The 15,236-nt window shown below is 34.8% G+C and overlaps 2 protein-coding genes across 9 annotated transcripts in view; one reads left to right on the plus strand and one right to left on the minus strand.

Moving 5' to 3' along the window:
* The window catches only part of LOC105233578 (FERM domain-containing protein 5), a 753,696-nt gene that overhangs the window by 658,511 nt on the left and 79,949 nt on the right, over window positions 1–15,236 (plus strand). For 7 of the 8 annotated variants that reach the window (XR_007423741.1, XM_049462605.1, XM_049462598.1 and 4 more), the window contains one exon: window positions 6,245–6,462. Coding sequence is in view for 7 of the 8 variants with exons in the window: in XM_049462605.1 (XP_049318562.1) it covers window positions 6,245–6,462 (218 nt within the window). In the remaining variant the exon portion in view is untranslated. Of the gene's footprint in view, window positions 1–6,244; window positions 6,468–15,236 lie in introns of all 8 variants that reach the window. The other variant, XM_049462604.1, reaches the window with a different exon arrangement.
* Window positions 1–15,236, minus strand: part of LOC109579258 (uncharacterized) — a 464,513-nt gene that overhangs the window by 162,768 nt on the left and 286,509 nt on the right. The window lies entirely within an intron of this gene.

Consider the following 15,236-nt stretch of genomic DNA (forward strand, 5'->3'; position numbering starts at 1 on the left):
AGCACGAATCACTGTATGGTGCGGATTTTGGTCTGGTGGAATCATCGGCCCATTTTTCTTCGCAAATGAAGAAGGAACCGCGGTTCGCCGTGGTGAGCGATATCGCGCAATGTTAACCGAATTTTTCTTTAAGCAAATTGAAGAGGAAAACTTGGACAACATTTGGTTCCAGCAGGACGGCGCTACGCGCCATACAGCAAACGCTACACTCAATCTTTTACGCCCTATCTTCGAAATTTAAAATTTTATGTGGCCCACCCTTTATAAAAGGGAATTAACAAATCAACAAGAAATAATTATAGGTACGAATCGAATTTAGAGAAATTTATAAAAATATGTATGTCAAAAATCACAGTTTTATCTAATATAACGCCAGTAATAACAAATCGGTTTTATTAGTTCAATAAAACTGTTTCTAACCTGTTACAATATTCAAATTTAATTTACGGAAAAAACGAAACAGTATACGCACATGTCCGATCATTAATTTCCCTTCTTATGCTTACTTTTGTGTAATTAACCCATTTCCGGCCGCACTTAGATCCACTGCTTTGATTTCAACGAAACTTTATATTTTGTTTAGTATAAAAAAAACTCAATGGTTTAGATTTTTTGAGATTTTTACATTAAGCCGTTTAGCCACGGGAATGTGGTCGAAAAGTCGACCATCGGCCGAAAACGATACTTACTAAAGTGAAACAGTGCGTTCAGGCTCGTGTGCAACAACCGACTAACTACCTGCCATGAAGGGCGCCTTTTTATAAAGGGTGATTTTTTAAGAGCTTGATAACTTTTTTTTAAAAAAAAACGCATAAAATTTGCAAAATCTCATCGGTTCTTTATTTGAAACGTTAGATTGGTTCATGACATTTACTTTTTGAAGATAATTTCATTTAAATGTTGACCGCGGCTGCGTCTTAGGTGGTCCATTCGGAAAGTCCAATTTTGGGCAACTTTTTCGAGCATTTCGGCCGGAATAGCCCGAATTTCTTCGGAAATGTTGTCTTCCAAAGCTGGAATAGTTGCTGGCTTATTTCTGTAGACTTTAGACTTGACGTAGCCCCACAAAAAATAGTCTAAAGGCGTTAAATCGCATGATCTTGGTGGCCAACTTACGGGTCCATTTCTTGAGATGAATTGTTGTCCGAAGTTTTCCCTCAAAATGGCCATAGAATCGCGAGCTGTGTGGCATGTAGCGCCATCTTGTTGAAACCACATGTCAACCAAGTTCAGTTCTTCCATTTTTGGCAACAAAAAGTTTGTTAGCATCGAACGATAGCGATCGCCATTCACCGTAACGTTGCGTCCAACAGCATCTTTGAAAAAATACGGTCCAATGATTCTACCAGCGTACAAACCACACCAAACAGTGCATTTTTCGGGATGCATGGGCAGTTCTTGAACGGCTTCTGGTTGCTCTTCACCCCAAATGCGGCAATTTTGCTTATTTACGTAGCCATTCAACCAGAAATGAGCCTCATCGCTGAACAAAATTTGTCGAACCGAACACTGTCGAACCGAACACTGATTTTGGTAATAAAATTCAATGATTTGCAAGCGTTGCTCGTTAGTAAGTCTATTCATGATGAAATGCCAAAGCATACTGAGCATCTTTCTCTTTGACACCATGTCTGAAATCCCACGTGATCTGTCAAATACTAATGCATGAAAATCCTAACCTCAAAAAAATCACCCTTTATTTGTGATCTTGGAAGCTTCGGAAAATTCTATTCTACAAATATCTAGAAAGAAAGTTCTTGAATATTCCATGGAATGGAACAAGTATTTATTCGATTTTTTCATTTTCTGATATGTAATTACGAAAAATTTTATGAACTGTAAGACGGTGCTTTGTCCTGCATGTTTTTCATTATGATACTTCTTGCGTATACTTGTTTATGAAAGAACTCAGTAATCAACAATTTAACAAAGCAATTTTCTGTTAAATTAAAAGTATATAGTCATATACTAGTACTCCCACTACCAACAAAAACACATCTCTCTTCATTCTTTCTTTACCTGTCTTACTTATCCTCTCATATTTTCTTTTTCTTATTTAATAATTTCCATACTTCTAATTGATCTTTTCTTTAATCTTTCCTTACATTAAATAACAGAAACAACAATAAACATTTACACTCATTAGTTTTACGCTCGCATGCATTATGTTAACTTCCTAGATGTAAGGACACAAAAATAGTGAAGTGGAAATATTTTTCGTATCGTTTTCGGCCGGTGGTCGATTTATCAACCAGTTAATTTTGTGCATTCCTTATCATTCTATACTACAACTGATCTGCTGAAAAATATATTCTGCGTGAAGTGTGCGACAAACACTACAATATATAGAAACCTTATTTTTTTTTTTTAATTTTCTCTATTTTTTCCGAATTTTTATAAAAAATGTCGAAAAAATGGGTCTTCCGAAAATCCGATAAAATTTAAAAACAATTACTAATTAATGAAAGAAAAATTTTGTCAAGATTATAAAGATGCAAGATGACATACAATTATTGCCTTCAAGACATATCTCGGATATTTTCGTCTCGGTGATTTTTCAAAGTTGCTGGTCGAAAAATCGACCATTGGCTGTAAATGGGTTAAACACACCAAAAACATAAACTCAAGAATTCACTTGTGAGAAATTATAGAAATACCCCTTATGGTAAGCAAAACAATAAGCATGATTGCATAAAAAAGAAAGCAAATGCAAAAAAAAATAACAAAATTATGAAATATTAAAAATCTAAACCAGAAAAAATTAAATATAAACATAACCATACACATAAGGGGTATTCTCTTGCTCTTGCAAAACCCGGTGCACGGTGCAAGCATTGCAAATTTACAACGGCACAACAACAAACACACGCAGAAAAATATTTGCAAGGGCTGTGAAATATGTCAGACCAAAACCCATGTATATTTGCCTGCAATGTTACGCAAAAATAAAATTGCAACCCTGTTGTAGTTGCCATTTTTTAAATTATAAAGTTTTGTTACAGTTTTTTTTTGTTAAAAATGTAAGCAGAAGGTGCGCCAATTCACAATAGCCATGCACAATAGTCACAATAAATTGACTGAATCAGTCGCTCATATTTCACTAGATTTTGCAATGGGTGCTCTCGTGCCCTTGTATATTTCGGTGCAGTATTTTTGCAATCTGCAATCTTGCAAGAGCAAGAGAATACCCCTATATACATATAAACTTAGTGCAAAAAGGTAAAGGATGGCGTATTAAGATATTGCTTTATCGCGCTTTTGGTAGTTTCCCACAGTACCGTTATATGGGGGGCGAAAGGGGTTATACTCCGATTTCATCCACTGTCCTACTGTAGGTAGATATGCTTATAAGAAGTGCAGTCAGCAAATTTGGTTGTTGTGGCTTAAGTGGTTTATGAGAAATATACATTAAACTAGTTTGTGGGCGGGGTCACGCCTACTTTTTCAAAAAATTTTGCCTACAGATGCCTTATATCCTAATTAGGTGCTTAGTTATTGCGCTTTATAAGTTTTCGATTAATGGCGATTTGTAGGCGTGGCAGTGGTTCGATGACGCCCATCTACGAACTCGATTTTTTGTTTTGTACTAAAGAACCAATATACTAAGTTTGATGAAGATCTCTCATTTTTTCCTCAAGTTACAGCTTGCGCGGACAGACGGATGAACAGACAGACAGTCAACCGGATTTCAACTTGTCTCGTCATCCTGATCATTTATACCTCAGAAAAAAGAATTATATGTGCACTACTTCAAAGCTATTAGATTTTTAAATAAAGGGAGCTATCAAAGTTTTGGTTTTTGTTTATATTTTTATTTTCTTAGATACATCATATAACAATATATTAATTAAAATTCCTTTAGTACATACAACAAAATTAAAAACTAAACATATGTACGCTTTATAGAAAACATTCATTTGTGCATATTACTATTTTTTTTTTTGTTCTTCAAATAATTTGATAAATTAGGTTTGTTAATAATTATTATGCTTTCCTTTATTAATTTTAACTTGGTTTAGTCGAGATGGCATCAAATCAACCAAAGATTTTAGCTTAGATTCTGATTGAAGCCATCTCCGTATTGCCATTTTTAACTATTTTGCGGTAGTAAACTGGCGTCCATTGTTAAAAACTCTAGCAGATATTATTCCTCACTGATCCTTGCTAGGGTTTAAGTCCGGACTTTTTGTTGGCTACTCCAAAAGCGGAATGTTTGTTGACTTGAAAAACTTTTTAGTAAGGGTTGCATTGTGGATCGGTGCATTGTCTTGCTGGAAAGTCAAATTGTTAAAAATTGGCCTCCAAACTCTATCAATTCACCATCAAGCAAGTTTAAATACATTGGGGCATTAATTTTTGTTGATATGTAGCATATTAGAGTTTTTCCTTCATAAAAAAAAGCAGCCCACACTATTATAGAACCACCGCCGTGTACTCGATGGAGACACGTGCACCGAGGCTTATGTGTATATAAAGTTTTTTTCGTCGATGAACACAACGCTTCGCCACTCTTCATCTTAAAATTGGTGTTTATCTGCAAAAGCTAAACGTGGGCTTATATTTATGTCTAGGCAAAAGATCTGGTTGTGGTACCATAGAAATGTGTTTTAAGCTAGGATTTTGATAAATACATAATTTGACAAACTCTCATTCTTGTTACATCTTAATCCAAATGGCGCTTTGAATTTGACGTTCGCATCGAACATCTAATTTGTTTTTTTCTATCACTGCGTTGATTAGTGCCATATTTTTAAGGGTTTTTAAGAAATTATTAATATGTATGTATATGTAAATATTTTCTACTATATTCGAAAATCATAATACCAAACACATACTACGAATTATTTCAAGCAGTCGATTAGCAGTAAATAATAACTGTATATTACAACAACAATCTACTATAAAGACAATTGTACAATTACAGAAAATAAAGTTACAACACAAAATACAAATATGTATGCACATATACGTATAATTTCTTTACTACTGTATAAAAATCACGTGTCACGTTGTTTGTCCGCGATAGACTCCTAAATTACTGAACCGATTTTAAATTTTTTTGCACACCGTGTGCAATTTGATCCAACTTGAGAGAAATATAAAATAAATTTAGGTTATACCTTAGTTTCAGCAATAGTACGTAGTTATTATGCTATTAAATTTGTGTTTTTAACATATCGCCATCTATTGAATACTTACTCAATCTAATCATTAATTATCGCCATCTGTTAGCATCTTTTTGAGCTAACAGAAAATAGTTATCCCAACTGCAACGTCCCCACTCAAATATTTAGATATTCTTTTATTCTCATACCACAGATAATATTCGAAGGTGTTGAGAAATTTTCAAACACAGTACTGGCACTAAATACGATATTCCGGTGGATACTAAATGGACATGTTGTCAATTACATTGAATAGAGATTCAGATATTGTGCAGATTAAAAATAATGTTAAAGGATCACCTTCCCATGCGGTTAAGTGACGCACCTTGACTTGCAAAAAGCAAAGGTCGCACTCCTCTTATGGATGACAATCAGCTGTAAAAAACTTCAAATTAATTATGAGAAATTGTTATCATTACTAACTCGAATTGAAACCGTTCTCAATTCACGGTCAATCACTATATTTGCGTAAGATACCTTTAAGCTCACAGCCCAACAACAGAGCAGGTTTTCAAAGGAGCACCCATTCTGGGTACATCTGAGCCAGGCGTGGAGTCGCTATCCTCAATAGGACGATAATAAACAAATTGTAAATAACCGCCAATAAAATTCGTCGTCAGAACATTAAAATCAAATACCCACGCAAGCTAAAGTACCTTATCTTTAGCACCTACACACATATTAAAATACATACCAAATGCTTATATCTTAAACGAAAACTCGTTTCCATACATACGGGTAAATATGGATACATTACAACTCCAGCTCCAAATATTCCTGCGTTCGCCATGTATTCATAAATTCTTAAATTAAATTAAAATTGCCAAAATAAAAAGAGAATGCTGCGATTATATAAAAACTTAAATGGATATTTTATTCACGTAATTCAGTGCGAATTACGCGGTGGTCACATTAAAACTGTACTGTCATTTTAATACTAGTGATACCTTTTGCTTATTATAAAACCATCAAGCTAATGAGATTTCACATATTGTTACATAATATTATAAGTAGGTAACATTGTGACATACTTTAACTCTTAACTTAATTTAATATAAATATGTTATATTTATTTTCAGGCTTCCTAACTGTCAAAATGCATGTCTTAACTTTGGTGGTGGCATATTCTCGCGTGGCGCAAAATTTAAATATACTGGACGAACCGAGAAAGAAATTTTAAACGACATCATATATTCATCTTATTCACCATTGGAAGGAAATGGTTTAGAAAACAAAACAAAATCCAACAGCGTACCAGTCACACCATCTAGTCCAAAAGGCGACTTGTCTTATATTCGTAATGTATATTACATTTTTTATACGATTTTATTAGCTATAACTAAAGCTTAAACTCCATACTTATACCTCTGGGTTAGCTGAACCACGAGCATATTTAAATAACCAAAATCGATTTTTCTTAATAGGTAACTTGCTAAAAACTTATGCTATTTTGTTTTCTGCCGAATAACACACTTACAATTCGTAATAATTGAAAGCCTATTTCTATGTTACTTAATAAAAGATCCTAACCATACTTAGTTCTTCCACTATAACTTGGGGCCCTATGGCAAATTAAATATGGGCCCACTGCTATGTAAACTGGCTGGGTTTTATCAAATAAAAATATGAAATATATATGTAAATACTTTAAAAATGCTAAGTTGCTTAAACTTTTTTTTTTTTGCTTTGCAAGTAATAAAAATATTAAACAGTAACAACATAATTTACAATTAATACATGGTGTTGGTTTGGCTAACAAAACGAAATAGAGAAGATTCAAGGGCCTACCAACTGACTAAATAACAATTGTATTTACAACATTTTCCTAGCATTAGTTTTCACAAAAGTATCAATGACTTTGTTAAAATCCAGGCTTGATGCGGTTTTGTTTTCAATTGCTTTTAGCAATAAATGTCGGAGTCGAGTTTGGCCCATATTATTTCTTGAATAATTTTTGCTATTATTTTTAATATGCTAAATGACCTTTCAGCTGTTGCAGAAGTGACAGGAATTGTAAAAAATAATAACATTGCTGTAAATACTTCCGTTCTATCACTGAAGTGAAAAACTGGGGCATGTTATATCTGAATATTATCTTTGGAATTCGTCACAATTTTGTAATAAAGTTGCTTTATCAACATGTAATACAAATGTTGGTCTTAGGAAAGCGAATATATGACAGACGGCACTCATACATCTGTGGTTTTAAAAATTATGAAAAATGGGCGAACATTTATAAGCTTCTTTGCATTTGTGTTCTGAAGATTATCTTTTTCAAATGTTGGCTGCGGCTATGTTTCAGATGGTCAATCTATTGAGTTCAATTTTCAAAGACTCGTTCGAGCTACTGGCGAATGCCACAAGTGATGTTTTGCTCAAAGGCCTGAATAGAAGCAGGATTATCCGCATAGACTTTAAACTTTACATATCCTCACAGGAAAAGTCTAACGATGAGATATCACACAATCTTGGTGACCAATCGAATCCGTAAATTTTTTTTTCTGTATGTTGGTTATACTGTTAGTGTCATCTATGCTAAATTTCACGTCGAATTATTTATTAGTATTTGAGATACACGTTGTTTTGTGAGGCTCTAAAAATCAATTCTTCGATTTTTGCTATGCCTGAATTTATTGAAAAAATAGGTGCGATAATGCACTATGAGATGGGTTTGCATTGGTTATTCGTGATCACTTCGCCATATTTTCTACTAATATCGTCCCGAAACCACCGCATACGCCTGATTTACCTTCGTGTAACTTCTGATTATTCAGCAAATTCACATGACTACTCCAACGACACCGTTTTGACTCAATTGAGGATATAAAAGCTGAATCGAAGAAGGCTCTGATGGCCATCACGGAAAATTTTTCCAAGTGCTATAATGACTGGAAAATTCGTTGGCATAAGTGTATTGCAGCGGGAGAAGATTACTTTGAAAGAGATGAAATGGACAAAAGTCACATTTCAATTTGATCACAGTAATAATTCCATCAATTTATGTGATGTGTGGAAAGTGGAGTCTTTTTGTTGAAACCAAATGTCACCGATATTGCATCGAATAGTAGGTTATCATGGCACGATAGCGGTCTCCACGTGATTACTTCTGAAGAAAAACGGGCTGCAAATATAGAAATATGTTGCTAAAATGCTCCAACTTGTTTCATACCCCAGTCCGGGTTACTGCGAACGGCGCCTAATCGACTCCCAACGGTCTTCGTGCTCACTATCAGCTACGGCTGCTATATTTTCAATACCGCGTAGCGGACGAGGTTTTTTCGGTCTAATATTATCAAATAAAAAAAGCTACGTCTCGAAATGGCTGATTGTGTTGCGAATTGTTGCCCAACAGGCCGAATATGTTGACCATAAGTTGAGCGAAGCGCGCACGCACTCTTTACAGAAGTGAATTTTTGTAATGAAGTTAACGATTTGTAAAGATTGTTCAAGCGTAAGTCTTCTCATGATGAAATGCCATACAATACAATCCAATAAGCTTTACACGGCTCACGCGTCATCCGTTAAAAAAGGCTATTGAAAAAGTACCCCTGCTTGGATCGCCCGTTATATACATATAAACAATTTCGTTATTTTAGTAGACTGTATGATCATTGTGTGTTGTCTCTTTATAAAATTGCAAGGAAAGAAATTCCCCAATATACTTGAATAATGTCTCAAGTTAACACAATCAATCCACTCCATCTTCTAACCCAAATACACCCAATATAATGATTTCCTGCTCTCTAGCTCACTCAAAGCGTATATCAAAAATTAAGAATCAAGAATCCACATATTTGATGTATGGGTTATTGAAAAGTTACAGTTTGATTTAATTGCGCTCTGTTGGCGTGACAGTTTTCCCATTAAGACCATATGCAATACCGACCAAAGTGCAAAGGAACAGATGTATGTAGCAAGTTTCATCAATATATTTAAATTTTTATTCAAGATATTACTTGTAAGGACAGATAGTCAAATTGTTTCGTCTGCCTGATCATTTATAAATGTACTATATATCAGTGGCGAATTCAGAGGAGGGATATGGGGGAAATTATCTTTGAGTAAGGACAGTATATTGAATCGGGTCTAGAGTGAGAGTGTTTAATATTATTCGTCTTAAAATTAGTAATTTGTTTTTGTATTATAACTATGCACCAAATGAGTGGAATACACAAGAAATACGAAACCTATCATGGATTTCTTCTGGCGAACTTGATGTTGTTGAGATGCCTAGCGCCAAATTTAATATTACAAATTGCTAAATATATTCTCTAAAGCTATAAACGAATGGATTTGTTTACACACAAGTATAAGGCGGGTTTTCTCATTATGTGCAAATTTAAATTTGTAGTTTACCTATGTGATATTTTATCTCCAATTCATTCACTCAGCATGATTCTTCAGAAAGAATCGATAGACCTGGCAAAGGCATCAAATATGATAAATACGTCGCTTGTAGCGTTCCGAAATCGAAGACAAAAAGCTGAGGAACATTTTCGATCCATTTATTCAGGCACGAAAAAATGGCGGGAGAACTGAAAGGTTACTAAGAAAACCCAGCGGCCGATCAACAAAGCTCGAAATTGCTAACAATAAGTTATAAAATCTTAAATCTATTTAAAAACTAGACTAGCTCAAGCAAGTGATTGAGCTGTTTTGGTGATACGTTGCTCCTTAGTACGCGGGCATATCTCTTCTTTTAAGGCGTGTTTGATCGCAGGAATGTACCAAAGCATTAGCCAAATGGTTTGGGTGATCTCGGAGTTTAGATATACATATATTTAATTCTACTATCTTCTACTTCTTTCTTTACCATGGAAATAATGAATAATAATTATATGTATGTAATTTGAAGTAGTGAATAATAACCAATGAAACACTCAATTTCGAATTTTTTGATCATACGTTATTTTGCATTTTAAGTGACGATATATAAGTTATAGGTGAACTCGATTACTTTAATGAATAATTTCTTTTTTATGCAAAATTTTGCTTATTTACTTTAAACTTACATCTGTATGTATGTATATATGTACGAATCCTTACTTACTAGTACATAAGTATTTCCATGTACTTAGTTATCATGAGGTAAGCAATAATCATTGAAAATCGGCTTACATTATGGCGGCACGGCTTCTGCTCTGGTTTAGTGCGAACGCATTTCGTGTTGTTATTGTAATTTTTGGAATTTAATTTTATTGACCAACAATGATATTGTTTATTTGCAGAATATTGCTGAATTGAATTTCTAATATACAGTCGAAACTCTATATAATGAATTCCAAGGGACTGGATATTTACTTCGCTATAAATAAAATTTGCTATATATGTATGTAGAAAAGAAAAAAATGTTGTTCCCTTTAACATTTTTTTTTATTTGTAGTGGCCCTGATTCTTTGTTCTCCAAAAAATGCGTTTTAATGTTACAAATTATGTTCTGATCCATTGGCTGAAAAAACGAAGTCATCAAATATGCAATTTCAATATTTTTCAATTAGTCCTTTACATCCTTAGGGTGCGCAGCGCTGTAGTTAACAAAAAGCAAAATATTTCTTTGTTGAGAAGCAAACTTTTTGTTCAATTTCAAAAGCCATTTCAAGAAAATCTTGCTTGTCATTCATGCTTTCGTATTAAATTCATAATCCACGTCTGGAGATTTCATTCCTTTGAAGCGTCTCGGATTATTGGCTTATATAAAAACCAATTTAACCTTCTACAAACCGGTCATCTTGCATGCCACCATAACAGTAATCCTCTCTTAGCGTTTTCCCCCCAAAGCACTTCTCATTTTTAAACTCCATCATTTATTTGGTAAGCACTTAAAGCACAAGTCCGTCTCAGCGGCGTTACAGATGCCGTTTTCGTCATATTTTTCTAACAATTTTGGCAAGATATTCGTTACCCATTCATGTGGAGTTTGGATGTTGGCATCAGACTTTTCACCACACAATATTGTATTTTTTGAACAACCCCGGGAGGATTTAAAAATTTTTCAAGCCAGCCTACACTTGCTTCAAATTCTCCGTGGCCCCAACTTCAGCATTGCTTCGTTAATATCCTCAAAATTAAAAATTCGAAGCTTATAGCGTTAAATACTGGATGCATTATCTGTGACACTGGTTAACATGTTTTTTAAAATCGTAGATAAGCTACTGGAAGGAATTCCAAATTTCTTAGTAATGTCTTTTTTTGAAGCTTTCCCCTTTTCAACTTCTTTCATAATCAATGCTTTTTTCCACAGTAATACTTATGCGCGAAGTCATTTTACAACTTACTATCGCGATATGCAAATGCAAACTGATAACGACTGCAAGAAATATGAGTGATGGTAATGATTTCAGTTGACACTTGCATAGTTCGGTGATTCCCCGAAATACACTTTCAGATTTATGGAAAATAAACGGTTCAAAGCATCAGTCTCTGCTTGTGCGTTGTGAAAGCAACAAAGTACACACAGAGCAAGAATAACAACAACAAAGCGACGCCTATTTCTTTTTTGTGCGCAAGCGTTCGGTTTTGCCTACCAGTGAAGTAAAGTGTGATTTTTTAAGAGCTTGATAACTTTTTTTTAAAAAAAAACGCATAAAATTTGCAAAATCTCATCGGTTCTTTATTTGAAACGTTAGATTGGTTCATGACATTTACTTTTTGAAGATAATTTCATTTAAATGTTGACCGCGGCTGCGTCTTAGGTGGTCCATTCGGAAAGTCCAATTTTGGGCAACTTTTTCGAGCATTTCGGCCGGAATAGCCCGAATTTCTTCGGAAATGTTGTCTTCCAAAGCTGGAATAGTTGCTGGCTTATTTCTGTAGACTTTAGACTTGACGTAGCCCCACAAAAAATAGTCTAAAGGCGTTAAATCGCATGATCTTGGTGGCCAACTTACGGGTCCATTTCTTGAGATGAATTGTTGTCCGAAGTTTTCCCTCAAAATGGCCATAGAATCGCGAGCTGTGTGGCATGTAGCGCCATCTTGTTGAAACCACATGTCAACCAAGTTCAGTTCTTCCATTTTTGGCAACAAAAAGTTTGTTAGCATCGAACGATAGCGATCGCCATTCACCGTAACGTTGCGTCCAACAGCATCTTTGAAAAATACGGTCCAATGATTCCACCAGCGTACAAACCACACCAAACAGTGCATTTTTCGGGATGCATGGGCAGTTCTTGAACGGCTTCTGGTTGCTCTTCACCCAAATGCGGCAATTTTGCTTATTTACGTAGCCATTCAACCAGAAATGAGCCTCATCGCTGAACAAAATTTGTCGATAAACACATTTCGAACCGAACACTGATTTTGGTAATAAAATTCAATGATTTGCAAGCGTTGCTCGTTAGTAAGTCTATTCATGATGAAATGTCAAAGCATACTGAGCATCTTTCTCTTTGACACCATGTCTGAAATCCCACGTGATCTGTCAAATACTAATGCATGAAAATCCTAACCTCAAAAAAATCACCCGTTATATAAATAAAAACGAAAAATTATTTGAATAAATTCGTTATATGCAAATTGAAAACGCTTTAATCTTGAAGTTACGGTCGCAAAAAATGCTTCGTTATATGGAAATATTCGTTACAGGAAAATTCGTTATATGAAGATAATTTTACATACACTCATAGTACTTGTATACCCAAAACACAGTGTTCTTATAATTGCTTCGTAATAAAGAAAACTTCGTTACATAGAAGTTCGTTATGGAGAGTTTCGACCGTATTTTGTTAGCTACGACAACTTTGTTGTTGGTATATTTTGTTAGCTATGCTAACTGTGATAAAGCAGCACCGTTTGATGCTATAATCTTTCTATTCTCAAGCATCGATTGTATCCATCTGAACACTGTGTCGTCTATGCCGCTATGTGTCAGAGAACTAATGATAGCACTTACTTCTATATTATTGAAGGTTCTCTTTATAACGTAAAGCGGCCCACTCACGACAAATTTGTTTGACAAATCTGTTTGAAGACGGTTGAGCACATACGACAAACCGATTTGACAAACTTTATTTCCATTGTGTGCTTCGGAGTGGTTATGTGAGAGATATAACCACTCACATGTAAAACTATTAAATTCAATGGAAACTTCCTCTAGATGGATTCCGAAACGTATATGGATCTCCTTACTGCAGTCACTCCTGTAATAAAAAAGGAAGACACAGGAATGCGGAAATGAGAGACTCTCCGCAACATTGAGGTTCCTCGCAACTGGACAAAGTTTTGAGGATCTCAAATTCTTAACAAAGATTTCCACACAATCTTTAGGCAGAATAACAATTGAGACGTGCAGAGCAATAATTTCATCATTAAAATCGTTGATTACGGTATGTAAAAATAATATTATTTATATTCTTTGTTATCGAAAAGCTGTTGGAACGAGTTTGTTGGAGTTATTATTTCCTGAGAAATAACTCTCACAGATTGATGTTCTGGAAAAATTTCCTCGGATGGAAGCATTTGCAAACTAATTGGTGAAGACGAAAAACTCGATTCGTTAGTTGGAGTTGAGTTTGCAGATCTATGAACAACAGGATACCTCAATGGCTGCATTCCAAGGTTAAGGCTGCTCGAAAAGGAAAGATGATTCAGCTGACCGTGCATTAGAGCGTCGTCAATTATGCGCTTGGCAAACATTTTTTGTTGTTCGTTCCTTCTGCAAAAACGTCGGATTCATCTCTTTTCGACGGTTTATTCATTTTGTCCAAATGCGCAACAGCTTTTTCCAAAAAATCCGAGTCATCATATTTTCGTTTTTTTGAATGAGAAGCCGTAATTATAATAAATTTCCTTTAATATTCCAGATTCCAAGTAATGCGGAAGAATGGAAAGTAATTTCTGATTTATTTTGAGAAAAAGTGGGATTTTAACAATTGCATTGGCGCCATCGACGGCAAGCATGTACACATTAAAAAACCGTCAAAATCTGGGTCTTTCTATTTTAATTATAAGAAGAGTTTTAGTATTGTGATGATGGCGGTGGTCAAGGCAAACTACGAATTCATATCAGTGGAAGTGGGAACAAATGGCAGAGCATCAGATGCAGGTGTTTTCGCGCAATCCTAGTTGAAATATTTATATGATGAAGGGCTTCTATGTTTACCTGAGCCGGAAAAGCTACCACTGTCCGAAGATATATTTCCATTCGTATTCGTAGGGGATGATGCATTTCCTCTCTTGAAAAATCTAATGAAACCGTACAGCCGCTCTAATTTATCGATCGAACAGCAAATCTTTAACTACCGACTTTCTAGAGCTCGACGTATTGTAGAAAACGCATTTGGCATTTTAGCCAGCCATTTTTAGGTATTTCACACTGATATAATGTTGAATCCAGAAAAAGCCACATTAATTGCAACTGCCTGTTGCTATTTACATAATTATTTAAAAGTAAAAAATGAGTCAATTTATTTGAAAAACTCCAACGAAATGGATACTGGGATTACTACAAATGACTATTTGACAGATTTGGAGCCGACAAAGTGTACCAACTCTTCCAACAACGCCAAGCATGTTCGCGAAAAATTTTGTAATTACTTTAGTACTGTTGGTGCAGTGCCTTGGCAGAATAAATTTGTATAAGCTCTATCAATTTTTGTAATAACTCCAATTTTTCTGAAAATAAAGAATTATTGCTTCTCATAATCTACGAGTATGAACTTACTTTTTCAATATCGATAGATTCGTCGAATGAGCAAAATCCATCTGTTTGCATCTCTTGGTCACCCAAAAATTCCAACTTATTGAAGAACCATAGATTTGGTACATATATTTCCTCAGCACCTGCCCCAGACTTTTTGCTCTTGCGTACCTTCACCAATTCACGTCTATATGCAGTGCGTAAACAATTCACTTTTTTTTCACTGCGTCAATTGTCGCATCCTTATCAATTTCTTTATATTTCGAAAGTAAATTTTTCCACGACTTATCTTTTTGGCATTTATTCTTATAATTTTTACTTTTGCATTGCCATAAGGCCGGTTCATTTTTAAATAATTCAATAAACTCTTCCAAAAAATTTTTGCTCACGCTTGCCATTTTTTTATCCGCTCATGTTTACTCTGCAAAAATTTCA

This window comes from Bactrocera dorsalis, chromosome 1 (assembly GCF_023373825.1).
Source record: "Bactrocera dorsalis isolate Fly_Bdor chromosome 1, ASM2337382v1, whole genome shotgun sequence".
Lineage (NCBI taxonomy): Eukaryota > Metazoa > Arthropoda > Insecta > Diptera > Tephritidae > Bactrocera > Bactrocera dorsalis.